Source organism: Fundulus heteroclitus, chromosome 10 (assembly GCF_011125445.2).
Source record: "Fundulus heteroclitus isolate FHET01 chromosome 10, MU-UCD_Fhet_4.1, whole genome shotgun sequence".
NCBI classification, from domain to species: Eukaryota; Metazoa; Chordata; class Actinopteri; order Cyprinodontiformes; family Fundulidae; genus Fundulus; species Fundulus heteroclitus.
The window spans coordinates 10,772,259-10,799,701 of NC_046370.1; the positions used below are offsets into that span (position 1 = coordinate 10,772,259).

A 27,443-nucleotide genomic window follows, 5' to 3' on the forward strand; every position below is an offset into this window, starting at 1 on the left:
TGAGTCTAGGATAGTATTAAAGGCTACATTAAGGTTATCACATTCAATGTCAACATGAAATACACAAAAAAAATTATTGTTCTATATTTTTCGAAGATTATTTTACTGCAGTGAAAGCCGAATTCCTAGGGTTTTCTCGCATTTTTACTAAGTATGCCAATAGGTGAAAAGATGTTGTACATATAAAATCTCCATCCAATCTGGCACAACTCTGTTTTTCAAAGACGAATGGATGAAAATTTGTATTCTACAGATGTGGAAAGCTGCTACAAAAATGCCCCCAAACGACTTGCATATAAACTGCAGCAAACTATGATTGCAAAGTTGTAAAACAATATTATTCATGGGGCTGGATATAATGTGACCCTTTTCATATATTTGTTTGAAAAGAAAAGGAAAAAACATGTTTTGTTTTCTTTTTACGTTTTCAGTTTTTTAAAACTTTCTTTTTACTTTAAGCAACCTTTACCTTGTGTTGGTCCAAAGAAATACTTTGAAGTTTGTGGTTGGACTGTGATAAAAATGAACCACTGCACTTGAGCCAAAGTACACGTTTTCTGTAAGTTACATCACTTATCATTTAAAAATAAACTGGGGAATAAATTATGACATATTTTTTTCTAATACACATTTATATTCATAAAATATATCAGAGTCCCAAACCAACTCCTCTTATGGGTGACGTCACTTCCTTTTAGTGTGTACAGAATGGGAAACCTGTCTAGCACCGTTGATGTCTTATCTGCGTAGTTTGTGACTAAGGTTAGGGTTAAACGTCAGTGTTGGGATCATAAATAAAAGTTAAAAAAATTGCCACATTGAAAAAATAGCGGCAGGAAGGTGGCGGCCTTCTCCTGTACCGTTTCCATGGAGACGCACCCTGACCGCCGACGACGTAACTTCCTGCGTTGCTCCATCGGTGGCGGGAGATCGCAGCATGGCGGTGCAGCCGAAGCAGAACCAAAACCTGTCCATGGACAGCGCGGCCGAACACGGCTTCCTGAACTTCATTTTCTCCATGACGGAGAAACCGGACACCACTCTCAGGATATTTGACCGGAGCGACTACTACACCGTCCACGGCAAGGACGCGCTGTTTGCTGCCAAGGAGGTTTTCAAGACCAATGGAGTTATCAAATACCTGGGTTCAGGTAGCGGGCTTTAACTGATGCTTCTCTGTGCACCAACTACATTGAGCTGTTTGAAGTGTATATGCAGTTATTGCCTAGTTATTTTTGCTGGGTCATGGTGTAGTAAGATGTAGCTGCATGAGGCTAAGACATTAGCAGCGTCTGGTGAAGGCTACATGTGCATCTCACGAAACTAGATTATTACTTAAAAATGTAGTTATTGCATAAACTGAATTGAAAAAAAAGCGACTCGTATAGACTGATTAAACACACACCGAGTAAAATGTATTACTGTTAATGGTTTTGGCATAATGAAAACCTAAAATGATCAGAAAATCAGAATATTACTGAAGAAGAACTACAAGTGAAAAGTTAAAAGTAACCATGTCCAAAAAAAAAACAAAAAAAAAAAACAAGGTAAAATAAATATAAAGTTTAGTGGAAGGAAGGAGTGATTAAAGTGGAAAAAGATGCACAAGCAGCAGGGATAGCTGCCAGCCTTAAGATGATTGTAAAGCAAAGCCCATTCAAGAGCTTGGGGGTTATTCACAAGGTGTGGACTGCAGCTTGAGTTAGTGCTTCCTTGTGTCCTTCAGTCTTAACTGTTCATTCCTTTTTCCATTCTTCCATCCCACTTTGTCCTTTCTTCCTTCCTTCCTTGTGTTCTTTCTTCCTTCAGTTGCTTCTTTCGTCTCAATCCTTGTGTCCCAACCCACCACCACCACCACCATTGTGTTCCCTCTTCTTTTCTTTGGTCCTTCTTTTCTTCCTTTCTTTGCATCCCATCACCTTCCCTTCTTTCAAGTGCTTTTCTTTGTCCTGTTTCCCTATCTAAAGTATGGCCTCTGCACAAATATCTGGCATAATTTCACGGTGATCCACAGTATTTAATATTTTTAAACTTTGATGTATAGTCGTCTGAATGGTCTAATGGTGAGTCTGAAAAAGGTTTGCTTTTGGTTCAACAGGGAGTCGTAAGCTGGAGAGCGTGATCCTGAGCAAGCTGAACTTTGAGGCCTTTGTGAAGGACCTGCTGCTGGTGAAGCAGTACAGAGTGGAGGTGTACAAGAACCACAGCAAGAGCAGCAAGGAGCACGACTGGAGGATTGAGTACAAGGTACCAAAGATAACTTAAAATGAGCTTTTCCAGGAAGCAGGTTTTTTTTTTTTTTTTTTTTTTGGACTGCTGGACAGAGCGGATACATTTGACGGCCATTTGCTTCTCAACACAGGCTTCTCCAGGAAACTTGACCCAGTTCGAGGACATTCTTTTCGGCGGGGGAACAGGAGGCGAGGGATGCGCGGGAGTGGTCGCCGTGCGGTTTACAACGGGAGCCGACGGGCAGCGAGTGGTCGGCGTCGGCTACGTCGACGCGGCCCAGAGGACCATGGGAGTGAGTGAGTTTCCGGACAACGAGATCTTCTCCAACCTGGAGTCCCTGCTCGTCCAGATCAGTCCCAAGGAGTGTCTCCTGGCCCAGGGGGAATGCAGCACCGATTGGAACAAGCTGCGGGAGGTGTGTTTGTGTTCAGCTCTCCTCGGGGGCTTCAGTGTTTTTAGTGCGGTGACTAGGTTCAGTTTTGGGTCTTTATCTAAACTGTGACTCACATGCTCCTTCTTCTGTCATTTCTCTCATTCTCCTCATTTCCAGGTGAGAGATCGCACACAAAAGCAGTTGTCTTTCTCTGCAAACTGAACCAAAGTGACGGTTCGCCAGCTGCTCTGCGAGCTAACTGTGGAAATGATTTCCTGAACGTCGGTGAAGGTTCTCAGTCATCCAGGTCACGATCAATCCAAAAAAAGTTAAAAAAATAAAACAACTGGACTTCTATTCTGAAGCTGAAGACGTTTCGCTTCCCATCCAAGTAGCTTTAAAGATTCTTGGACGGGAAGAAAAGAAGTCCGGTTGTTTTGTTTTTTTAACCTTTTTTGGATTGATTTCCGGAACGAAACCGATCTCCTGATGAGATCCGCTTCCGGCCAGGAGATCCAATCCACGGTTGGCAGCAAGCTAGCAGAGGTGCTGCGTTGAGCCCAGCACTTTGTCTAAACCAACTTTTAAGCGTAACATACCCGTTGTGTGAAAAAAAAAAAGTACCACAGCAAAGAATTTTACAAAGCCGTTGTACCGAGAGGTAAAAGTTCTGCCGGGACCTACAATACAACAGACTTAAAGATCCAGAAAAGCCCCCACTGAATAGCGCAGGGATGTTTAAGCCGCGCGGGCTGTCTGCGGATTTAATGGTAGAGCAAGTCCCTAGATTTCTTGTGATGAAATCATATATTTCCCACACTTTCTGCTAGTTTGACAAAGCAGGGGATGTATACTATTACAGGGCAGTCAAACTTTTTTAAAGTAGCAGGCCGCACACTATCAAGTAGGAGGGTGCACTTATGCCGGTGCCCGAGCCCCGGAGGGGAGAATTCTGAAAAATAGACTCTCCCTGATGTATTTTGGAAGCTTTCAAGACAGGTGATTATTTAAACAATATAGAGTCAGAGTGCATGTTTCAAATTCAATAAAAGGCAAAAAATGTGAATGATCAATTCTTCAAAAACTTTTCTTTTTTATCATTATTCTTAAAACATTATTTTTTCACATGATGTTATCATCATGTTTTAACAAGGTAAGGTAATCTCCATTTGCATAAAATTAGTTTAATTTGAATTACTAGCACCACATAAAACAGATCAGATTAGGTGAGGTCTATTCATCTTATTATTATTATTCACAGTTCTGTTCTAAAAACGATCGTAACATTTCTTCACGAACAAAGTCAAATTTTTATGATTAAAAATACAGGGTTGGAATTTGAAATTGAATTTACACGTTGAATTTATTTCAGTCATATCGCTCTTTTCGAAATCTCTTATCTCAGTTTAATTTCACTTGCACTCATCACACACACGATATCATATCATCGTGAGGATTCTAGAGACGAACACAAAATGCATCCCCTGAAAAACTTTGATAATTTGCTGCTGTAATATTATATTTTATTATATGTAATATATTATAGGTTTTTCAGAATAAAAAGCTAACAGATGTGCATAATCAAAAAATATCAGAAATACAATTATAGAGCATTCAGTATTGTAAGAAAGCCCACACTGTTTCTGGATAAATACATTACTGTATGAGTTAAGTTCTGTTCCGTTTTTGCGGAATAGACCGGCTGCTGTTGACTGCCCTGCTATTAGGTTTAAAGAGCTAGTTGAGTGCCTCGCAGTGTCTAGTCTCCACAAGGCAGCCACTGCTCACCTGCGGCGCGGATAGACTGACGCTGCGCCTCCTTGCTGCTCCCAGCTTGGAGCAGCTCTGCGCCTCAGCTCGCCCACACGCATAACACATTTAAATGTGCCGAGAAAATGTTGCTAGTTTGGGTATAAGTGTCAGGTGGACGTCCACAGACTCAAGTGCACATGTATGTGGGAGCCTTTAAGTAGCAGGCGGGAGGAATCACCTCTGGAGTCATTCCAAACCCAAGGTCAACGTGACAGGTATCATCATCATGGGGTTACTGTGGATTGTTTCACTTAACATTCATGGTAGTCATTGCACTTTTTAAAAATGATATTTGAAAGTTTATGATTTGTTGTTGACCCAGTATACTTTATTTGTGCTGATCACATGAAGCAGCCTTAGAATTTTATTTGGAAAGGGGAGCTTTAGAGAATAATAACAATAATAATAACAATAACGATAGCATTAATAATAATACATGTTTTTTATAATCACTTTACATCTGGTATACATATTTTAAATTGCTACAACTAAGAGAGAAAAAAGACAAAACTATAATAGAATTAAAAAAAATTGCCTCGGAATGACATGTTTCATGAACTGGGGCTATACAAATAAAATTGAATTGAATTGAATAAAATCCATAGTGTTTAAAATAAAGTTAGGTGAAAAATCTTGAGCAGCAGGGAAATTTACCCTTTTTATGGAAATCTCTCTGGGATTTCATAAATACAGTCAGTTTGAAACCTGTGGAGTTGCACATAAGTTTTTCTGTGAACGGTGTGTTTCTGAGTTCTTCTGTGAGCTCAAACTTATCCCAGGATATACATGCATACATTCATACATCATATTTGCCAATAGAAACGAGTTTAATACAGCCTTTTAAAAAACAAATCAACAATATGATGATAACATTAAAGCAAAAAGAGCTTGTTTTTTTTATTATTATTTATCCTTTATTTATACAGGTTAGTCCCTTGCGGCTCAGTGTCCCATTTACAGGAAACACCTGTTTAAACACAGAAAATTACAATAATTTTTGACAGCACAACAATTTACATCAGTATTTACTGCAGAGCTGCTAAACAAAAATGGACTTACAGCTTATCTGTTTTGTGAATCAGCCATTTTTTTTCCCCGCTAGGATCTTGCAGTTCAAGCTAAAAGATCCTAAGGCCACCAGTGGAAAGGTGGATAGGTAAAAATATTTGGTTGTTGGGTGTTGCTGAGTGATGACACTGATTGGTTTGTGCAGGTGGTGCAACGTGGCGGCGTGCTGGTCTCAGACAGGAAGCGGGCCGAGTTCAGCAGCAAAGACGTCGTCCAAGACCTCAACAGGCTGCTGAGATCTAAGAGAGGAGACGCTGTGGCCAGCAACACGCTGCCTGAACTGGACAAGCAGGTGACAAAGGGGGGAAAAAAAGCATTTTTTCCCGTATTAGGAAATGTAATATTGATGGACAATTTGGCTATTAATGTGTTAGTCCATATGGACTAACATACCAAATCTTACGAAACATTTGTGGTTAAAATAGGCCAAAACTGGCAGAGATTTCTGGATATTTTAGTGCAGAAAATCCTGTAATGGTCCAATTAGGAGCCATGTTGTTATATTTTCACCACCTGTGTTTTAAGGGCAGCCGACTTGAATCCCTAGGCTCGATTCAAAGTGCAGGTAAATGTTAAATTGAGCCTGGTAGTCCAAACGCAGTCCGTTTTGTAAGGGGTGATTATCTCTGTTCTTTGTAGAAAGTCTCTGAAGCACCTTTACCAGTTTAATTTGGAGCTGTCCTACCAAACTAACACACAAGACAGAAAGCTGAGTACATCACTGTTCTTGTTACTACTAATTATTATTATTTTTTTTTTTATTACATAAACTCCTGGAGTGTTTCGATTGCACTGACTAGGATGTTTTTATTTTGTCTTGTTTGAACGTGGACAATCTCTGACAGTTTATCTCAGTAAGCTTCTCTCTGTTAAAAGCTGTAGGAGGCTTTATCTAATCAAACAATACAGATAAAACTTATAAATGCCCACAGCTGCAATAATGCTGCTTACCAAGACCATTGATTATTGTTCGAGGGGGAGACTTAAAGCATTTCCTTTATTTTATATACATTTTGGAAACTCCTTCCCCACCAGGTTTGAGAAATCTGAAGGTTTTTAAAAAAAAAAAATCTGAATCTAAATTAAGATGAGATTGGTACGCATTTTCTTCAAACATGGAAAAGAATGTGTTAGTTTTTTTTTTTGTTTTTTTTTTGTAATTTAACTGAAACTTAATCTCTGTGGGTTTATTCTCAGGTGGCCATGTCGTGTTTGGCTGCGGTGGTGCGATTCCTGGAGCTTCTCTCCGACGAGTCCAACTTCAACTCTTTCAGCCTCACCACGCTGGAGCTGGGTCAGTACATGAGGCTGGACAACGCTGCCGTCAGGGCTCTCAACCTCTTCCAGGTCGGTGACCGTGACCAGGGTCGTAGGATTTTATCGCTCTATCCAGAGAAGTTAATTAGAGCTTGGAAACCTTGGGTACTGGATTATCTATAAAATGCTCCATCACATCACACTGAAACATTAAGCAGCAATGACGCAGGAATTAGGGCTGAACAATTAATCGCATTTTCAATATAATCGCGATTTTAAAAAAAAAACGCAATTTCCAAATCGCAGAGTCTGCAATTTTTGGCTATGCAACAATTAGTGAGTCAGACGCGTCCTTTAGGTGTCAGTAAAATGTTTAAAGTGGGTTTGCCTCCACATGGAAGGGAAGACAGTTGCAGCAGTGAGATAATCTAATTTTATTGATTGTTTTAGAGTTTATATAATCATACATAGCATTAAGTTCTGGTCAATCAGTTTAATACAGAGACTTGCTTGTTGGTTGCACTTTATGTTCAACAAGGATCGATGTCAAAATCAACTAAAAGCTGTTCTCTTGAATAATATTCTGATTAATAGAAACATTAAAAGTTCTTGTTTTGAATAGTCCTTGTTTACAAATGTCTTTATTTAGACGCCATTTTTGTTGCTTGTGGTTAACGCTGATAAAATTCAAAATTGCAATTTTGGTTGAAATATATTCTAGGCAGAACGCAATAATTTCTGCTCTGAGTTTAGATGCTGCGGGTCTTTTAACAACTAATCCGCACGACGAGGAAACAAAATGATTTGTTGTTTGTATATGTTTAAAAAGACATGATAAATTAAACTGGAAAAAAAATTGCATTAAATTGCAATATTAAGAAAAAAAATCGCAATTTGATTATTTTCCAAAATCGTTCAGCCCTAGCAGAAATGGAGGTTAAATCAATGATTTAACTCTTTACTCCAGATTGTCAGTCAGTGTAGATGCTCTCGATCCATAGGGTGGCGACTATCCATTCGTTTTAAGCAACTATGTCTAGCAATTTTCTATTTTTTTCCAGCTCGAAGCTCATGAAGTCCCAACAGAAGATCAGAGTAGTAGAATAGTCACTGCATATTAAGTTTTCCAGTGGATTGGAAAAGGTGTAGAAATACCTGCTAGTGTTTTCCCCACCATTCTACAAGGGGGTGCGGGCGCCCCGCCAACAATGTCTCAGGATGGGAGCGCTGAGCCTCTATTAGCCGTGCAGACATAGGCGGAGTCTGTTCTGTTGGGGGCAACATACGGTGTGCATTAAAGCAATAAATCCTTTAATGAGCAAGCAGTTGTCCCCGACAGTATTTGTGTCGCTTGTGTCGGGGGGCACGGGACACAATGTATAAATGTGTCCTTTTCTGCAGGAAAGAACATTTGTTGATCTCACGCATTATTATTTCGACGTACCGAGAAAATTTGCCTAATACAGAAATAATGAGGGTCACATCTGTTTAACCTCAATTATTTTACACATGATGTAAGAGAGGATGCCTGATGAGTTGTCCATTATCAGAAATTAATGGACGACGCGGAGGGGAACCATTCGACGTGAAGTAGAGGACAGCTGCTTCCACAAAGTCCACTAATTTTCTTATAATGGACACCTCGAAGGGCGTTATGTAGGGGATAATGCCCTTCGAGGTGTCCATGGTCACTTACCAAAAAATTCAATTCAATTCAATTCAATTTTATTTATATAACGCCAAATCATGAAACATGTCATCTCAAGACACTTTACAAAATCAAGTTCAATCATATTATACAGATTGGGTCAGATTATACAGATTGGTCAAAAATGTCCTATATAAGGAAACCAGTTGATTGCATCAAAGTCCCGACAAGCAGCATTCACTCCTGGGGAACCGTAGAGCCACAGGAAGAGTCATCTGCATTGTACATGGCTTTGCTGCAATCCCTCAATATATTAAATCAATGATTAATAATTTAATGTTTTGTTTTCACCATTAAAAGCGTACGTTTTTTGGCAGAAAGCGGCAGAGGGATAGGTGTCCTATAACACTTTTTAACGGACACCCTGCAGCCAATCAGAATCGAGTATTCACCCAGACCACGGTATAACGCTCAACATACCCCGTTTAACAACTAAATGGCTCTATGGTCATTTTCAGATGTCCTGCAAAAATACTATTTGCTTTGACTGGCGCAAATCAGCAAAAGTTTATCTGAATCCGCCTTCCTGAGTCCATCACTGAAGACCGATGGCTGCTTATTCTTAGAAAACACATCTTTGCTGCTAGCGATGTTTAAAAAGAGACGGGGGAAAGACAGATAAATTAGAGAAAGATGGCGGGAATCAGAAGCCGGTGCTCCTATAATACTAAAATCTGGGATATTAATAGAAAGTTAAGTGGAAGGAAAATCTTTGCAACAACATTGTATTAATGCATCACCTCTCATCCTCATGTTTGCTTTGGAGGTCCGTCTATATTTGACGCGTGTCCCCACTCTTCCCTCTAGGGTTCGCCTGACGACACCACTGGAGCTCATTCATTGGCTGGTCTGTTGAACAAGTGCCGTACGCCGCAGGGTCAGCGGCTGGTCAACCAGTGGATCAAACAGCCCCTTATGGACAAAACCAAAATAGAGGAAAGGTACAAAAGTTGCATGTTTCCAGTCCTTGTGACACGTTAAACTCTGATGTTTGATTTTTTTATATCAGGATTTTAAAGCTGGACATCTTTTAACTAGACTGTTGATTCTTGTTGGTATATTAAATAATGTGGTCATACGTTACATAAAAATATATTATTTATCAGAACTGGCAAATAAATTCTTTAGATTATAACAAATACTTGGAGATGGGAATAATCTGGACTTGGTTGTGGGTGAATGTTAAGCTTGATAAGTCAAATAACATCTCCAGTGGTTTATAAGAAGCTTTCAAAGTTATTGTGAATTTGTTCATTACAAGTTATTTTATTTTCATAAAACTCTTAAGTTTGGGGTATAAAAAAAGGAACTTTTATAATGCAAATAACTTTCCAAGCATCCAGAGTAGTTTTTACTGCAGCTACAAGGGCAAAAAAAAGGTTTTTGCTTTACCTCCATCCCTTGGGGTGGAGCAGCCAAGGCAGCTTTCTGGTGCTTTTTAATTATTTTATTTTTTTAACCCCACCTCTGTTTGTGCTGCACCTGCCTCTGTCAAAAGGGATTTCCAGTGGCAAAATGAACCCCAAAAACTTTTCAGATATGGGAGCCGTACTTTGGATGCCGCATTGAAGCTTTGGGTAGAGCTTTGTTGATGGGGGTGTGCTATAGGTACTTAGTTTGAAGGGACTTTATGGAAATCTCAGGGTTTCCGCTCCATCTAATTGATCGTGGTGCACCGCCACACCAAAAATAAAAAGCCTCCACACCTTCAATGTAAAACAATGTAAAGCATATAATTTAGCATAGCCACTGTATATTTGCACACTTATTCTAATCATAATTGGAGTTTAAAATGAATTTAAATATCATGAGATGTTAAGATTTACTTTATTTAGAAAAACCCTACCCCTCCGGCTCCTGTATGAAGCTACTTTGTCGCTATATCTAGACCCCATTAGCAACTTTTATTCAAAAAAACCCAGACTAGAAACAAATCTAGTGACTTTTCTCTGTGTTTTTGCCGATTTAGCAACTTCACATGAAAGCAGCAATCTGGTCTCCCTATTCCCTCAGCGTTGTCTCACAGGCACAGGCTGCTGAATCGTCCTGAAAGACCTGCTCTGTTGAAAATGTAAAACGCAAAGATGCTGATGATTCCACCGTGGATTACTGAATTAGTTTTTACCAAAAAAATTTTCTGAAACTGTTACACTAAAACAATTACCTGATTACCACACACCTTGAATCACTTTATTCACCTTGTTGAATGTGTGGCTGTGATTACTATCTTCTAGGTAAAATTAGATGTACACGGAGTGGATCAGGGAAATGTATAGAAATTCACACATAATTTCATAAAGTAATGTTAACGTATGTTGCATAGATTAATATGTACGTTGCATAAGTAATGTATGACCACCACCACGGTTAAAACAGGGTTCCCACGGGTCCTTGAAATCCTTAAAGGTTTGTGAATCTGAAAAAATAAATTCAAGGCCCTTGAAAGTTCTTGAAAACAGCCAAAAAAAACACCTTGTCCTTGAAAGTCCTTGAATTTTTTTGTGGGGTTAAAAGTTCACACGGAAGACGACTTGTGTGTCATTATTTTACTACCACACGATATTTTTAAATTATGTTGATTCCGCAGACTTTTAATTTGCAAAAGTACGTTCGCTCTTCTTCGTTAGTTGGTAGGCTACGGTTTAGGCCTACGTTCATCCAATAGGTTACATTCTCGCAGTGTTGCCAACTCAGCGACTTTGTTGCTATATTTAGCGACTTTTCAGAGTCAAAGTCAAAAACTAGCTTAATCAAAGATGAAAGTAAGTGAAACAAATTGATATAATTCTGAACATCTCAAAGCTGCACTTTTTTCCATAAAATTCCATGAAACGGTAGGCTAATGTACATCTTATATGTAATGTAGTATGGCATAGCCATGTACTGTGGATATAAATGTAGGCTATGAATATGATCAATATCAATGTAGGCTATAAATTAAGTCCACTTTCTTGCATTGCTTCTGACCCAACAACGTCCATGCCGTTTAGTCTTTTATTGAATTTGCATTGTATTAAAATATGATAACCTATTCAGCGGTCACAGTAGGTAAATGCCGCCACGTGTGGTCCTTGAATTTGAGGAAATTGGTCCTGGAAAGTCCTTGAAAGGTCCTTGAATTTGATGTTCACCAGGGTGTGGGAACCCTGTTAAAAAAAGAATCTTAAAGAAAACCCTGAATCGTTTTAAAATTAGTTGTCCTTTTGATACAGTATAATGTATATGCTTCACTCATCAGTCAGTATTTAAGAATAAATAATAATGACACCCTTTTAGAATGTGTAAAAGGTCAGAAACAAGAAACTCTGTCGGTTCTGCTGTAGAATGGAACTTGACTTTGCGTTGCCCGTGTTTGTGTGATCAGGCTAGACCTCGTGGAGAGCTTTGTGTGCGACTCGGAGCTGAGGCAGACTTGTCAGGAGGATCTGCTGCGCCGCTTCCCGGACCTTCACCGCTTGGCCAAAAAGTTTCACCGTCACTCAGCCACGCTGCAGGACTGCTACCGCGTCTACCAGGCCGTGAGTCACATCCCGGCTCTCACCGCGGCTCTGGAGAGATACTCAGGTACGCGGCGGGCCTCTGCCGATCCGGCACCACCAAACTCCAAGCCTCGAACCCTGACGCTCGCTTCGCTCGTTTGTACGCAGGAAGCTACAAGGTGCTGCTGCACGCGGCGTTCACCTCGCCTCTCACAGACCTGGAGACGGATTTCGTCAAATACCAGGAGATGATAGAAACCACGCTGGACATGAACCAGGTCTGGTTCATCGCGAAGATCAAACACCATGTCCCGTGTTATGCTCAATCCTTACATGCTGTTTTCTTTTTTTCTTTGTGTCCTCGCGCCTTCGTCAATACGTGTAGATCGAACACCACGAGTTCCTGGTGAAGGCATCGTTTGATCCCGTTCTGAGCGAGCTGAGGGAGAAGATGGATGCACTGGAGAAAAGCATGCAGGCGGTGCTGAGCAGCGCAGCCAGAGAATTAGGTGATCCCAGCACGCAGAAGCATTTTCAAAAAGATAGAGAGACAGATGCAGTAGGTAAAGATTGAACAGTGGAGAGAGACAGAAACGTATAAATAAAAAAAATGAGATGAAGAGAGAGGCAGATGGATAAATAAGAGTCGGACTGAAAAATAAGCTAAATAATGAAGATATATATATCTATGTAGAGGTACACGGAAGATGAACAAACGTTTTTACGTTCTGTCGGCCACCTGTCCACCCGCCCCACAGCTCACCCACCACGCCCCTAGACCAAATCATCTGGGAAATACCGAGTTCAAATCCAGGCAGAAATGTAGTATCAAAATTATAGTGAGTTTTTTTTTTTTTTTTTTTTTTTTGGAGGGCTAGTTGTCTGAAGAGACTCTTTTAGGTTTGCTGTGACAAAAATCCTTTGCAAATCAATTTCACCACATGGTGGTCATGTGCGGTAATGCATTAAAGCTATAAATGTGGCTTCCTCAGTGAGAGATTAGGAAAAAATGTCTGAATGAGAGAATAGAACCAGCTCCACAGACTGAATAAGAGAAAAGAGCAAATGTCCAAATTTCTCTTGTCATCTTACTAATACTTGAGTGAACGAAATTGAAGTTGTGTTGTAAGGCGTGCCCATTAGAGGCGGCTCCACCGTTTGACAAGTGGAAGAACTTAAAGGGGACATATGCAAAATCCACTTTTTTTTTTTTAGCCCTTAAATTCATTTTGTCGTGTTCTTGGGGTCTTTTGGAGAGCAGAACATTTGAATATTGCCTGTCCAGGTGCTGCGTAGATATATTTATCTTCTGTTTGGCTCCTGTTTTCCTGGCCGTTCGGTTTTGTCTGTTCTCTGTTAGTTTTTTTTTTTTTTACAATTTCGTCACATTATTTACGTCACAAACTGGGCAAATTGTGAAAAACTAAGTATACCCCAATATTTATTGGCTTTATGGACCAGATTGACCATCAACAAATGTAATTGTCTTCTGAGTCATCCTATCCTGGGTTTCTAGGCAGTCTGGAAAAAGTATCCATTCATCGTTCTATTTTTTTTTCATCATACTATAATTTTCACCCATCCATCTTTTTATCAATCTGTCCATCTTTCAATATGTCCATCCATTAGTCCAGCCATTCTTCCCTTGGGTTGTTTTTAATCCATCCTCCTGTCCGTCCATCATTCTCTTTATCCGTTCGTTGTGGTTTTTCTACGCGCTTCTGGGATTGTTTTTGCAATTGTTTTTAATTAAAGATTCAAGTTATGGATTAATGAGTTAATCTAAAGTTGATTGATGTTATCGATCGACTAGTAATTAATAATAAGCGGCCATTTTCTGAAATTAAAGCCCTAGTATTCTCTTTTTTTCAAAAGGGTCTTTCCATAACATTACTGTAGGGGTGGACAATAATTCAATATAAATATATATTGTGATATCAATTTATTCAATAAAGGTGAAATGACCTTTCCAATATCTCAATATACATCACAGTCTATGATTCAAGCATTTGTCACTGACTGACGTTCTGGATTTTATCTAGTTTTTTTTTTTTAAAGCAAATATTTCTAAAATGGTATTTTGGAGGAGTTTTATAAACCTGGCAAAATATTTGTCATATATATATATATATATATATATATATATATATATATATATTATATATATATATATATATATATATATATATATATAATATAGTTTATGGTCCCAACTGTAGTAAATACTGACCGAATAAACAAAAATTATGGTTCTCTCACACATTATTAAACTTGGACATATTTATAAAATATTACAGTTAGCAGTTACCTATTAGGTTGGAGAGAACAAAATGTATGAGACACTAATAATCCCCATAAACGCCCTTACCATCAACAGTGCTTTTCGTGTCATGTCTTTTTTTTCAATCATGTTACAATTTTTTGCGTAATGCCCTCTGCTTTTATGTCATCACGTCCTTGCCTTCAGAGCACATCAGTCAGTTTTGGTTGAGAGGTTGACTCTGCTCTGCCATGCAGCCTGGCTGAATGGGAGGTTTTTAGCTGACAGCTTAAGGGGCCTGTTTGAGTGTTTATATTTAAAACAGAACTGCATAAACAGCGTTTTTCACCCTCATTAAACACTGCAAAAGTAATCCCATTCTGGACTCTGTTTTGACCGCTTCATGTAGCGTCCACAATTATTTTTCTCCCTTACTACTGCTGTGTGGCTCCACTTTAGAATAACCGGCAGCGCCCTCTGCTGGGCGGCGACCATACTACAACACTGAAAGAAGGTCTAAGCGAATGTTATTAGTTGATCGGATGGAACAAACCTTAATCCAGTTAACAATTAATCGACAATTAACTGTGAGTCGATTAATTTATTTTTTGTTTGCATCCCTAGTAAGTCGTATTTATTTAAGTCGCCTCTTCAACAAATGATCCAAACTTTTTGTGTTGCAGGTCTGGAAGCTGGTAAGACGGTGAAGCTGGACTCCAACGCCGTACTGGGCTTCTACCTGCGAGTCACTTGCAAGGAGGAGAAGAGTCTAAGGAACAACAAGAAGTTCACCACGCTGGACGTTCAGAAGAACGGAGTCCGCTTCACAAACAGGTTCATGTTTGTTTGCCGTGTTACGCGTCCATACAGGACACCCCCCCACACACTCCCGCTCACTCCTTGTCAGCTGATGCGCTGACCCCTGAAGTGTCTCCATCATGTGTCCGCAGCAAGCTGAGCTCTCTGAACGAGGACTACACCAGGAGCAGGGAGGAGTACGAGGAGGCCCAGAACACCATCGTCAAAGAGATCATCAACATCGCCTCAGGTGCAGATTCTAATCACATGCTGCGCGTGGTGTCCTGTCAGCACGGCATTCATTTAACCGGCAGAAGAGTCTTTGGTGTCTTGGCTACGTGGAAATGATGAATGCTGCCTTAGGTGCTTTTCACTAATTGATTTCACTCACATTTCCTCCAAAGGTTACTAAACACATCACTCTTTTTAAATCCAAAATTACCGTTCTTGTGGGTGAGGTTTTGGTCTGCTAGCATTTTTTTTTTTTTTTTGTATCTGATGTTTCTCTCTTCTTCTTCTTTTTTTTTTTTTTTTTTTGACACTGCACATGCTCCAGTCTTTCATCCCTGACCATTTGTTCATTGTCTCCGTCGCTCATGTGCCACCAGGTTACGTGGATCCCCTTCAGACGCTCAGCGACGTCATCGCGCAGCTCGACGCGGTGGCCAGTTTCGCCGTGGCCGCCGTGTCCGCTCCGGTGCCGTACGTCCGGCCCCGGCTCCTGGATGATGGCCGCCGGCGTCTGGAGCTGCTGCAGGCCAGACATCCCTGCATGGAGACGGACGCAGACACCGCCTTCATACCCAACGACATCACCTTCATCCAGGGGGAGAAGAGCTTCTATATTATAACAGGTGGGAGATCACATGACCATTTCCCCCCCCTCCCTGTCTGACATTAAATCAGTCCAAACGTTACCTGTCTTGGGTTCGATAGGATCACTGAAATAATTTCTACTCGCTAAATGCTAACTCAGTTTCAATTTAGTTGATGTCAAATTATGACACGTCATCTGAAGGCACTTTAAAGAGTCAGATCTTTCAAATCATTGGTTAAAAAGTTTTCTAAATAAAGCCAGCAGACTGCATGGAGTCATTAACTCCTCCTGAATGAGCATGTAGCTACGGTGGACAGTCTCTTGCAATGTCTTGTTAACTTTGCAGCAATCCCTCATAACGAGCACGCATGGAGGGTAGGGGTGGGTATTGCCAAAGAAGTCACGATTCGAATCACGATTCATATACCACGATGCGATTCTATCACGACGCAAATTCTCTACTACTTGCTAAATGCTAACTCAGTTTCAATTTAGTTGATGTCAAATTATGACACGTCATCTGAAGGCACTTTAAAGAGTCAGATCTTTCGAATCATTGGTTAAAAAGTTTTCTAAGGAAAGCCAGCAGATTGCATGGAGTCATTAACTCCTCCTGAATGAGCATGTAGCTACGGTGGACAGTCTCTTGCAATGTGTCGTTAACTTTGCAGCAATCCCTCATAACGAGCACGCATGGAGGGTAGGGGTGGGTTTAGCCAAAGAAGTCGCAATTCTATCACGATGCATCGCGATACTTGAATTATTGCGATGCATTGGGATATTTTCACTGAAAACCGTTAGAAAAAAATACAGCCATCACCAGTGGCTGACTGGCTGTGTATGATCTGGATAGTGTCTTCAATTGATACATAACTGAAAGCAACTGAATTCATACATAGCTGTATTTATTGAAATTACTTTTGGAGGTATTGCTATGAAAACAAATGTTACTGTTACTGGACACAAATATTACTATTACGGGAGTGGGCACACTGACAAAAAGTGCTTAGGATTTCTAAAACTTAAAATAACAAAATAAGGATAATCAGTGCCGTTTACATGGCCTCAGTGGTCCTTTTAACCAACGAAATGAAAACATTCAAATGTATGCGTGTGTAGATGTTGGGGCTAGCTTGCAATCGAATGTTGTTTGTTTAATCGGTGCTTGCGACGCTGGCGGTTCTTGTTTTTCTGGATGGCGCCTCTGCATGTGTCCCTTTAAGTTTGTTGTGTTTCCAAAGTATTTCATTACGTACTTTCTTTGTTTTTAAAGCCAAAATGCGTCCAAACATCTGACTAAAATGTGATGGAGCCGGGCGAATTTTCTCAGTCTCCTCCATGTTTTGTTTATGAATGAATCGTCGCGGTATCCCGCTGCCGGAAATGCTTGTGGCACAAGGCAGCGGGCGTCAACACAGCCGCAGCGACTGGACTGGAAGTTGTATTTCACTTGTTTTTGGCTGATGTTCACCAACCATTCATGCAATTTTATTTATTCATTTTTTAAAATTAATAATCGACACTTGGCGTCAAGAATCGATGCATTGGATCGCGAAAATGACGATAATTTTGCACACCCCTAATGGAGGGACAGTAGAGAAAACTACCCAAGAAGAGACCTCCAGCAGAACCAGGCTCAGTTTGAACAACCATCTGCCACGACTGACAAGGGCGTTGGAGAAGACAGAGCAGAGACACCAAAAGATCACAGAAGCACTGATCCAGGAGTGCTTTCTATGTGAAAGAAAAGTAAAAGGGTAATGGGAGTAGTAGCTCCATTAGTGGCTTTCGCTTGGAGAGAAACGCAGCTAAACAGATAAGGTCTGAATCAGTTTTCAAATCTAGGGGCTGAAAGAGAGCACATACAGTTAGTAGCAGTAAAAGCTACTACACAGAGCCAATAGCTCTGTGTGTAGGAGATGAACAGGGTCAGTTCCTGAAAGACTTGACCAACAGGATCATCTATAGAAGGAGAACATCACGTTGTTGGCAGTAGCTCAATCTGTGCCCCCCTCCAGGACGGTGTCACAGCTAACAGAACGCCAGGCTGGATGTTGATGCTAATAAAGAGAAAAAAAAAAAAAAAACAGAATGTAAAGTTAAAAGCTGAAATAACAGCAAATAATGTAAACTTGGAGAGTAGTAGGAGAGTTTAGTGTGCGCAAGTGGTCATTATGTCCTCCAGCAGCCTAAAAACCTCTCCCCGCTTAATAGGATTTAAACCACTCTAGAGAAGCGACATGAATGTCCACCCAGGGTCAACCGTGTCGATGGATCAGCTAGATCCATCAACATTAAAATAACATTGACCAGAATATGTGGGTAAAAGAATGTCATTAAAAACCCTCAACAGCGTTGACTCGATACCGTGACGGATTTTGGTTACAGATTGGAATGGTTCAAGAAGATTGTGTTCATTCAAGTATAAAACCAATTGGTTATAAACAATATTCTCCAGGATTTTTGACATTAAGAGGCGGTTTTAAGATGGGTCTAAAATTGATCATTTCTGTGGAAAGACCAGGCTTTTTAATGCAATGGTGTCACCGCTGCATGTTTAAGACTGGCTGACACATTGCCATTTGTCAAACTGCCGTTTATGATGTTGGCAGCACAGGGAGCCAAAATATGAAAAACCTCTTTAAGAAGACGAATCGGATCATTTGGAGAACCGGCAGACTTCACATGATCAGTAATCTCTTTTAAAACAGGCAGAGTAACGAGCTAAAATCAATTCAAAATAGCAGAATTTGTACAAGAGAAGGAGGGCTAACGGGGGCTCTAATGCTTGCAACCTTATTAATAAAAAAACAAGAATTTCTCACACAGTTCAGGCGAGGTCTCCATGCCAGCTGGTTGTGGGACATTAAGCACAGAGTTAATGGTTTTAAAAAGAACTCTGTGCACTGACGCCTGGCAGCACAGGTGGCATCATTTATCCAGGGCTGACATATGGGTTTAGAGGATCTTAATGGCGCCACCAAATCTAAAGTGATCTGACAAACTGAGTTAAAATAAGACAAAAAAGCCTCAACGTCTGAGTGGACGCCCAAAGAACTGCTGGGACAGATCGCAGCGCAGAAGGCTGCGGAGGAGTCTATAACCCCCCGGTCTGAAGAGTCAGCATCACAAGTTTCCAAATCAAAAGATTAAAACCACGAGCTAAAACAAGATCCAAAGTGTGGCCACGTTTATGAGTCTGCCCAAACACAAAGTGAAAAAAAATGAAAAGAATCAATAAGACATAAGAAAAAGTCTTTGGCCGGCGGTTTATCAGGACAGCACACATGAATATTAAAATCTCCAACTATTTAAACGTGATCATAGGACACATGCCAAAAAAAAAAATCTGCATAGGTCGGCAAGAAAGTCTTTGTATTTTGGAGGTCTGTAAAAAAACGACAAGTTCAAACGAGTTCACCTCAAAGCTGGAATGAGAAAATGGCTCCGTCCAAGAAAACCCTTCTAGAGGAAAATGGAAGTGCGTCAGCGCTCGCCATGATGTGTGGTGACCAAATAGTGCAGTCAGTAAGGAAGTGAGTAGGAAAAGGAGCTTGTAAGCTTCATTTCGCGGTTAGTTTTGCCTGGGACCCCCATGACGTCCCTTACCGGCGCTAAGAAGCCTTCAGGTATCCCATAATCCTTTGCGTGACATGACGTATCAACACAGCCCACCTCACGGAAATTAATGGCCGAAGAAGAGTGAGCACTTTGTAGTTAATTTTCAGAAGGCTGTAGGCCCGGATTTGACTCTCATCATCCATGTGCGTTTCTGTCACATAATGACGTCGCAGTTAAAGGCTGTCTGAATTTGGCACAGCAGTTCAAAGCTCCTTTCCTCCCCACAATAGAGTTCTTACTGTTGACTCTGTGAAAGGTTACGGAACAGGAGTTAGGAGCTATTATTAGAGGTATTTGGATGAAGCCAATATATAAAAATTATCAAAAGAGCTGATGTAGGTGCAGTTCAGTGGCAACAGGTCACAGAAGGACTAGACTCACCAATGGTCATCCATGTTTCGGTTATAAAGCCTATAAATTATTTTCTAAATAAAGGTCTTGTTGGCTAGGGATCTGGTGTTCACCAGAGCCCCAAACTTTTTGTATGTAAATGAAATCGTATGTAGATGTCAGAGATAGCTCAGGGTAACATGAGCCACTCTAACTATAAGCTTTATCAAAAAGGAAAGTTTTAAGCCTAGTTTTAAAAGTAGACGGGGTGTCTGCGTCACAGACTAAAACTGGGAGTTGGTTGCACAGGAGAGGAGCCTGATAACTAAAGGATCTGCCTCCCATTCTACTTTTAGAGACTCTAGGAACCACCAGCAGACCTGCAGTCTGAGAGCGAAGTGCTCTGTTAGGAACATACGGGGTTATCAGAGCTCTGATATATGATGGAGCTTGATTATTAAGGGCTTTATACGTGAGGAGAGTGTTAAATTTGATTTTGATTAACAGGAAGCCGATGACCTCTCTTTACTTTTCATCAGAACTGTAACGTTTTGGAACAGCTCCATTGTAAAGTATGTGGTTGGTTGCATCATGTGTGAGTGTTTTGCTGCTGGAGGGCCTGGTGCATCAAGAAGAAGCTGCATTTTCAAGAAAAACTAAAGATAATTCCTAAGACATCAGCCAGAAAGTTAAAGCTTGGGCACAAATGTGTCTTCCAAACACACAACGAAACCAAGAATAGCTAAAAAAAATGGATCACAAAGTCAATGTTTTAAAGAGTCCATCACAAATCTCTCAGTCTAATAGATGTTTGGGAGGAGCTGCAAAACCTTTGGGCCAAGCCATACAGTTTGAAAAGCACTTCTACCAAATGACAAGAAATTGTATGTAAATGTCTGAATTTCAAGAAATGTTAAATAATTTAAAAAAAATTCTTGAATGAATCCTTCATTAGCTAAAAATAAATTCAGTTTAATGTCCGAGAGGGAGGTGAATAAAGGTTATGTGTCTTTTCCTATAGTGGGTGTAAATATCTGCTTTCACTGGTATATTGTTTGGATTTTCCAGGACCAAATATGGGTGGAAAGTCCACGTTTATCCGGCAGGTGGGTTTGATCGCACTGATGGCTCAGATCGGCTGCTTCGTGCCGTGCGAGAAGGCGGAGCTCAGCGTGATCGACAGCGTGCTCGCCCGAGTGGGAGCGGGCGACAGCCAGGTGAAGGGCGTGTCCACCTTCATGTCGGAGATGCTGGAAACCGCCGCCATCCTGCGGTGAGATCAAACACACCTCCTCAGAGCGCGCGTGCTGGAAACCCCAGCCTCTCCTCTTAACCCCCGCGTCGTCCCTGCAGCTCGGCCACGGAGAACTCCCTCATCATCATCGACGAGCTCGGCAGGGGAACCTCTACGTACGACGGCTTCGGGCTGGCCTGGGCCATCAGCGAGCACGTCGCTTCCAGAATCGGCTGCTTCTGCCTCTTCGCCACGCACTTCCACGAGCTGACGGCGCTGGCGGCGCAGCAGCCGGCCGTGCACAACCTGCACGTCACCGCGCTGACGTCTCACAACACCCTCACGATGCTGTACAGAGTCAGACCAGGTCAGCGCCGGAGAAACGCCTTTTCTGCATTCGTAGACTGATAAAGACCAAGGCTAGATTTAACCCGGTCCAGTTGAGTCTCTGACAAGACTTGACAAATAACCTTGTCCATCCAATCTGACTGAGCTGGCAAGGTTTTGCAAAGCTGCAAGAGCCAGAACTTAGAAAATCTTATTACCGAGTGTGCTGGTATTTAGAAAAACGTAAAAACAACGTATTTCTTTCTATATCACAGTTGTGCTCAAGTTTTTGGTGGTCTGTCACATAAATGCCACTTTGTCTTCTTTAAACAACTTGTCACTTTTTAACTGTTTTGGCCTTTGTTCACACTCAGTGTATCGATTTCTGCAAATCCTCAAAACATATTCAGTCAACTTTTAGGTAAAACGCAAACTAGGGCTTAACGATTTTGGAAAATAATCTAATTGCGATTTCTTTTTTTTTTTTTTCTTTTTTTTTTTTAAATCTCAATATTGAGTTTTAATGCAATATTTTTTTTCTTTTTCAGTTTAATTTATCATGTCATATCACAAATCAATCTGTTTCATCACTGTGCAGACTAGGTGCTAAAAGAGCCACTGCGTCTCGACTCGGAGCAGAAATGATTGCGTTCTGACTACGATATATTTCAACCAAAATTGCGATTTGATTGTGACTTTACCACAAACAACAAAAATGGCCTCTAGATAAAGATGTTTGTAAGCAAGGACTGTTTAAAACAAGAACTTTTAATGTTTTTATTGATCAGAATATGATTCAAGAGAACAGCTTTCAATTGATTTGGACATCAATCCTTGTTGAACATTAAGTGCAGCCAACAAATGCTATGGTGAGATTCCTAAAAGATTCTGGTAAAACAGTATGATTATATAAACTCTAAAACAAGTAATAAAATTAAATTATCTCACTGCTGCAGCTCCCTTCCCTTCCATGTGGAGGCAAACCCACTTTATACAAATTATGACACCAAAGGACGTGTCTGATTCACTAATTGTTACATTGCCAGAAATTGCTGACCTCTGCGATTTGGAAAATGCATTTTTTTTAAATTGTGATTATATTGCAAATGCGATTAATTGTGCAGCCCTAATGCAAACCTGTCTAATATGATATTTAGATTACCATCACAAACTGTAAAATAATCACCAACATTTGCCCCCTTTGTTAAAAGTCTTGGCCTAATTAAGTTAGTTGTTATTTAAGTGGCAGCCTGGGTTTCAGTTGTGAAGCTCAGACCCTTGCCGAGCAATAAAAGAGGCGACAGAGCTACATCTGGTGGAAATCGATTCTTTTCGGGGGAGTTTACAGCGGTTTTGCTTTATTTGTAAATGCAGATATTTCCGAACGATGCCTTTCACTCGTCCGTACTGAGGGAAGACCTCCACAGTGGAGACGGGCTGTCGCTAACACAGATCAGCCGCTCTCCTGTGACGGGCTTATCTGACAGAAGAGTCATACCTTTTAACTGCGCCGCCATGGTGCATTCATGGACTGGAAAAAATTGGATTTTTTAAGCCAGTAGAGCTGAAAATTGGCCGACTCCATTCTCGAGACGAGCAATTTGTCCATCCCAACTTTCAGGACCTGAACAGGTTCTCAGTTTCCTGGATCTGTTGACTGCGGTAGATGGTCGCGATAGATTTTCTGGCTTCTTATCAAGATTTTCCCGTACTAGTTTTGTTCAGCCTTGGGGAGAAGAAGCTTCACATGACTGTCGTGTAAGTGGGAAAACTAAGCACACCCCACGATTTAGTAGATTTTAATGAACTCTTCCGTCCTGAAGTTTTCCTGCACGGCATTTCTATCAGGCTTGGGTCTGGGTCATTGCTAACCTGGACTATTTTCTGTTTTGAGGCAGATTTGCTGCTGTGTTTGGGATTATCAACCTGTTGAGGGCCTAGTTTATACTGAGCTTCATCTGTCAGACAAATGGTTTCACATTTAACTTATCATAAAAGGCAAGACCTCATGGTCGACTAAATGACTCCTTTGATCAAGGTTTATCTCCGCTGCTAATTCTAGTTGACCTTAGAAAAAATATGTAGCTTTTGAACTATACTGGACAATATGGATCAAAAATATGTGTATTTTTGCACTGAATGCAGATATATGATATTTAATCTCGATGTGTTTTTCTTTTTATAGAGTAATTATAAAAAGGCATCTCTGAATCAAAGCTTTATCCCAAATGTCTCACAGGCACATGTAGATGAATATGAGAAACGGCTGAAAAATAACCTCCTGGAATACATAAAAGCATAATTGTAACGCAACATAGTCCGTCTCGATATAAACGATATCCAGCCCTACTTTGAAGTTTTATAACTCAGATATATTTGTTTTATGGTAAGATTTATTTCTTCAATTTCAATTTAGGGATTTGTAGAGCAACGAGGGGAAAAAAATACGAGGGACAAAACATTCAGTGTCTTAAGCGAAGCAAGTTACATAAGATTGTACAAACGAAAATGGAAAACTTCCAGGAAAACTAAAAATACTCTTTGTGGCATTTAGTTGAGAAAACCCTGTACAGATGTTCCAATTAAACAGCGGATCGGAGCTAAAATGTTTCTTTCCTGTTTAAAAAAAAAATATATAAAATCAAATCGCAATTTTGGTTGAAATATATCGTAGTCAGAACGCAATAATTTCTGCTCTGAGTTGAGACACAGCGGCTCTTTTAGCACCTAGTCTGCACAGCGATGAAACAGATTGATTTGTTATTTGTATACGTTTAAAAATACATAAAATACATAAATTAAATAGAAAAAAAATAATCTCATTAAATCACAATCGCAATATTAAGATAAAAAATAGATTATATTCCAGAATCGTTCAGCCCTACTCTAGACTCACTTTCAATTCCTTGAAAACGGCCATTTCTCACTCTTATTGAAGTGCATTTGGTGAGCAGCATCTAAATGCCTCTTTGCCTCCTTAAATGCCATGGAACATGTAAGGGTGTACTTAGTTGTCCCCAAGACTGCATCCTTACTATCTCTTTGTTTTAAAGTAGAAAGTTTTTACTGTTTTTGGTTAACAGGTTTACACATTTTTATCAATAGAATATTTATTATTTTACTTCTCTGAGGATAACCTCCTGCCACATTTCTCATATTTTAGATTCTTTTTTTTTTTTTTTTGTTAAAAAGCTGCAGTTTTGCCAACTAAATGTAGTCAAACTCTTGAACTGCTTTCCCAGGTGTTTGTGACCAGAGTTTTGGGATCCACGTCGCTGAGCTGGCCTGCTTCCCTCCGTCGGTGCTGGCGGCGGCGAGGGAGAAGGCGGAGGAGCTGGAGGAGTTCCAGGAAACGGCGGGGGAGGAGCCGGAGCAGGAGGAAGAGCCCGAGGCCAAGAGGCGACGGACTGATAAGCAAGTAAGGCTCCATTTATTTCCGCCGCCGTTCTGATGTAAGCTGTCAGTAGAGGCGGATCAGGAACTGAAAATCATTAACAGGCAGCGTGTTGAGAGCGTGCAGTTATTTTTCCAGGAGTCGTGTACATATGTAGTCTCTGTAAAGTATTTATATTTCTTTTTTTAACAGACAAACACACAAAACCATGATTGTGAAGTAATTCTACTGTGATGCACCTACATAGAATCCGTTTCAGCCAATTTGTAGGTTTTAATCTAGTTCAAGTCTGTGTGTAATTTGAGCTCAGCGGTTCTGTGAAGGCTGTAGAGATGTTTAAAGCAGAGTCGGGTTATAAAACATCTGAAAACACAATATGTCACAACTGAACACTGCAACATGGACGTTCACCTAAACTGACGGCAAGAACAACATGTGTCTGAGGTATCTCTAGAGGAGCTGCACAGAACCAAGGCTCTCTGCTGGTTTAGCCTTTTTTCTCATCTACAACAGTCCCTGTAACAGTTTTTGGGTGAATGTTCGGTTGTTTTGGCTTTTGGTGCTCATCCTGTTTTTAAAACTGTGGCCTTCAACAAGGAGAAAGAATAGAAAGAAAGGAAAAACGAGGTAGATTCTGAAAGCGCATACATTTTTACAATTAATTTCACAAGGGAATTACTTTTATGTTTAGTTAAAAGTCAGGGCTGTATCATGAACTCAATCTTCTATTACCAGTTGTTGAATACAGGCAGATTTTATCTGCGGCGCCATCTACCTTTCAGAATAACTGCAGAGATTTGGCCACACCTCAAGCGGAGGTACAAATACCAAAAGGACGTTCATCACGGGCAGCAGATTCTCTCCAGATACATCCTCCACAAAGGTCTAACACATGGGCATCCTTTACATCAGGCGTGTCAAACATACGGCCCGCGGGCCGATTCCGGCCCACTGAACAATTTAGTCCGGCCCAGTGGCTAAATGCATTATCATTATTCAACAAAAAAAAAAAAAAATGTATTTTTTTGTTGTTGTTTTTTTCCAGTGTCCTGTCTGGCAATAAGAATTGTTGTCTTAATGCCAAAAAGAGCTCATCAGATTTGACTTTCATAAGTGGAGCAGTACTGCTTTTGCCATAGTGCTCCGCTTGATTTATGAATGTGAATAGTTTTATTATGATTCATGCAGGGAATATCTCAAATGATATGGACACTACAATGGGAAGTAGGAGAGGAAAGGAAGAACAAAAGAAAAGGTGAAAGAAAGAGGAGATAAAAGGAAGAGAATGATAAAACAATTATTGAAAAAAACATGTCCTTCGTTTAATTGAAAATCTGCAGTTCCTATATTGTCCACGAGGGGCGCTGTGTTTTAATCAGCAGATGGTAGCACTGAGCTTCAGTTGTGGAAAATTTATTTTAAATCATTTCTTAATTTTTATCTGTTTGATGTATTTTGTCATGCAGGACAGTGTTTTTAGGTTCCAAAAAATGTGAATAAATGTTTTTCAACATTGTACGATCACTGTGATCAGTTCTTATGCATAATGCACAAGTAAGTGTTTAACTGAGTAAAAGTATTGTTAAAATTGCACACACTTTTCTTAAAAACGCTGAGGTTATTCATAATATATTGTGTAAAAGTGAAGTTCATTTAATATAAAAATCAACAACAAGTCCACTTTTATTAGTTCTATTTAATCTTGCAATGAGTTTACTCGTGTGGCCCTCTTGAGATCAGATTAAGCTCAATAAACAAGAATGAGTTTGACACCCCTGCTTTAGATCAAAGAATGTCCATGTGTTAGAACGGCCTAGTCAAAGTCCAGATCTAGATGTGAAATTTGACGCTCTTCATGCAGTCTGTCTGAGTGAGCCGTCCATCAGGATGGCTAAAGATTTCAGCAGGTGGAGACATAAAGACCTGCAGCCGAAAACACTAAGACTAATACCCGCCACACGTGTCAGATTTCTCACAGGAAGCCATTATCCATTTGGGCCGCACGTTAGTCTTTGACGGCTGAAAACTCATTTTCAGTTTTATTGATTTTTGCCTTTTCCCCAGTCGTCACATTTTACACCTCGTAATGTTTGGCCCGCCTCTTCTTCAGGTGGGAGAAAGCCTGATCCAGGACTTCCTGCAGAAGGTGAAGGCACTTCCTGTCGCCGCCATGACAGAGGAGGAGGTGAAGGCGGAGCTCAGGAGAATGAAGCAGGATTTGGTCGCCAAAAACAACACGTACATCGCCGAGATCCTTGCTCGCTGTGCTCCTGTAAAAACCGCCTGATCGCTTCATTTTCTTCCTCCAGACTCATGTTCTGTTCCCTGCTACACGTTGAGTTCATGTCTACTTTACGCTGCAACACTAGAGCCCCTATAATGTATAGTTTTTCAATAAAGAGTTTCTTACATTTCCGTTTCAGCTTTTTTTTTTAATGCTAAATGTTTTTTTCGTGAGGATCAGTGGCCGTTTGACTTTAAAGTGGATTTTAGGTTCAAAGAATTAGATTTAAACCAGAGCCTCCTGATGCTGCATTGCCCTGCCCTTGACTTAGCAGTAATCAATACATCTTCATATGATCTGGGCTTCCAAGAACCCCAGCGTCATATAGGGCAGATAAGGAGCAGGCATGTCTGAGGGCTCGCCGCTGTTATCTGGTGGCTGTGATGGTTGTTCAGCTCGCTGGTGTCAATGTTTCCTCTGTTGATCACGCTGAATGGAACTGCAGCACG

At 40.5% G+C, this 27,443-nt stretch overlaps 1 protein-coding gene across 1 annotated transcript; it reads left to right on the top strand.

Moving 5' to 3' along the window:
• Positions 1-894: 894 nt before the first annotated feature.
• On the top strand, positions 895-27,121 carry msh2 (mutS homolog 2 (E. coli)). The gene is made up of 16 exons (XM_036141996.1): positions 895-1,151; positions 2,099-2,247; positions 2,363-2,647; positions 5,631-5,777; positions 6,683-6,832; positions 9,258-9,391; positions 11,815-12,014; positions 12,098-12,207; positions 12,315-12,438; positions 14,873-15,023; positions 15,140-15,237; positions 15,596-15,841; positions 20,824-21,028; positions 21,109-21,356; positions 24,559-24,734; positions 26,821-27,121. The coding sequence occupies exons 1-16, from the start codon at positions 938-940 to the stop codon at positions 26,995-26,997; spliced, it is 2,814 nt and encodes a 937-aa protein (XP_035997889.1). The 5' UTR covers positions 895-937; the 3' UTR covers positions 26,998-27,121.
• The last annotated feature ends 322 nt before the right edge of the window (positions 27,122-27,443 follow it).

Excerpts from the sequence above, each read along its gene's own strand:
- msh2 (XM_036141996.1), top strand. The coding sequence starts at position 938 with ATGGCGGTGCAGCCGAAGCAGAACCAAAACCTGTCCATGGACAGCGCG. Across the intron at positions 5,778-6,682 it reads TGCCTGAACTGGACAAGCAG|GTGGCCATGTCGTGTTTGGC; the intron begins GTGACAAAGGGG and ends GTTTATTCTCAG. Across the intron at positions 9,392-11,814 it reads AAAACCAAAATAGAGGAAAG|GCTAGACCTCGTGGAGAGCT; the intron begins GTACAAAAGTTG and ends TTGTGTGATCAG.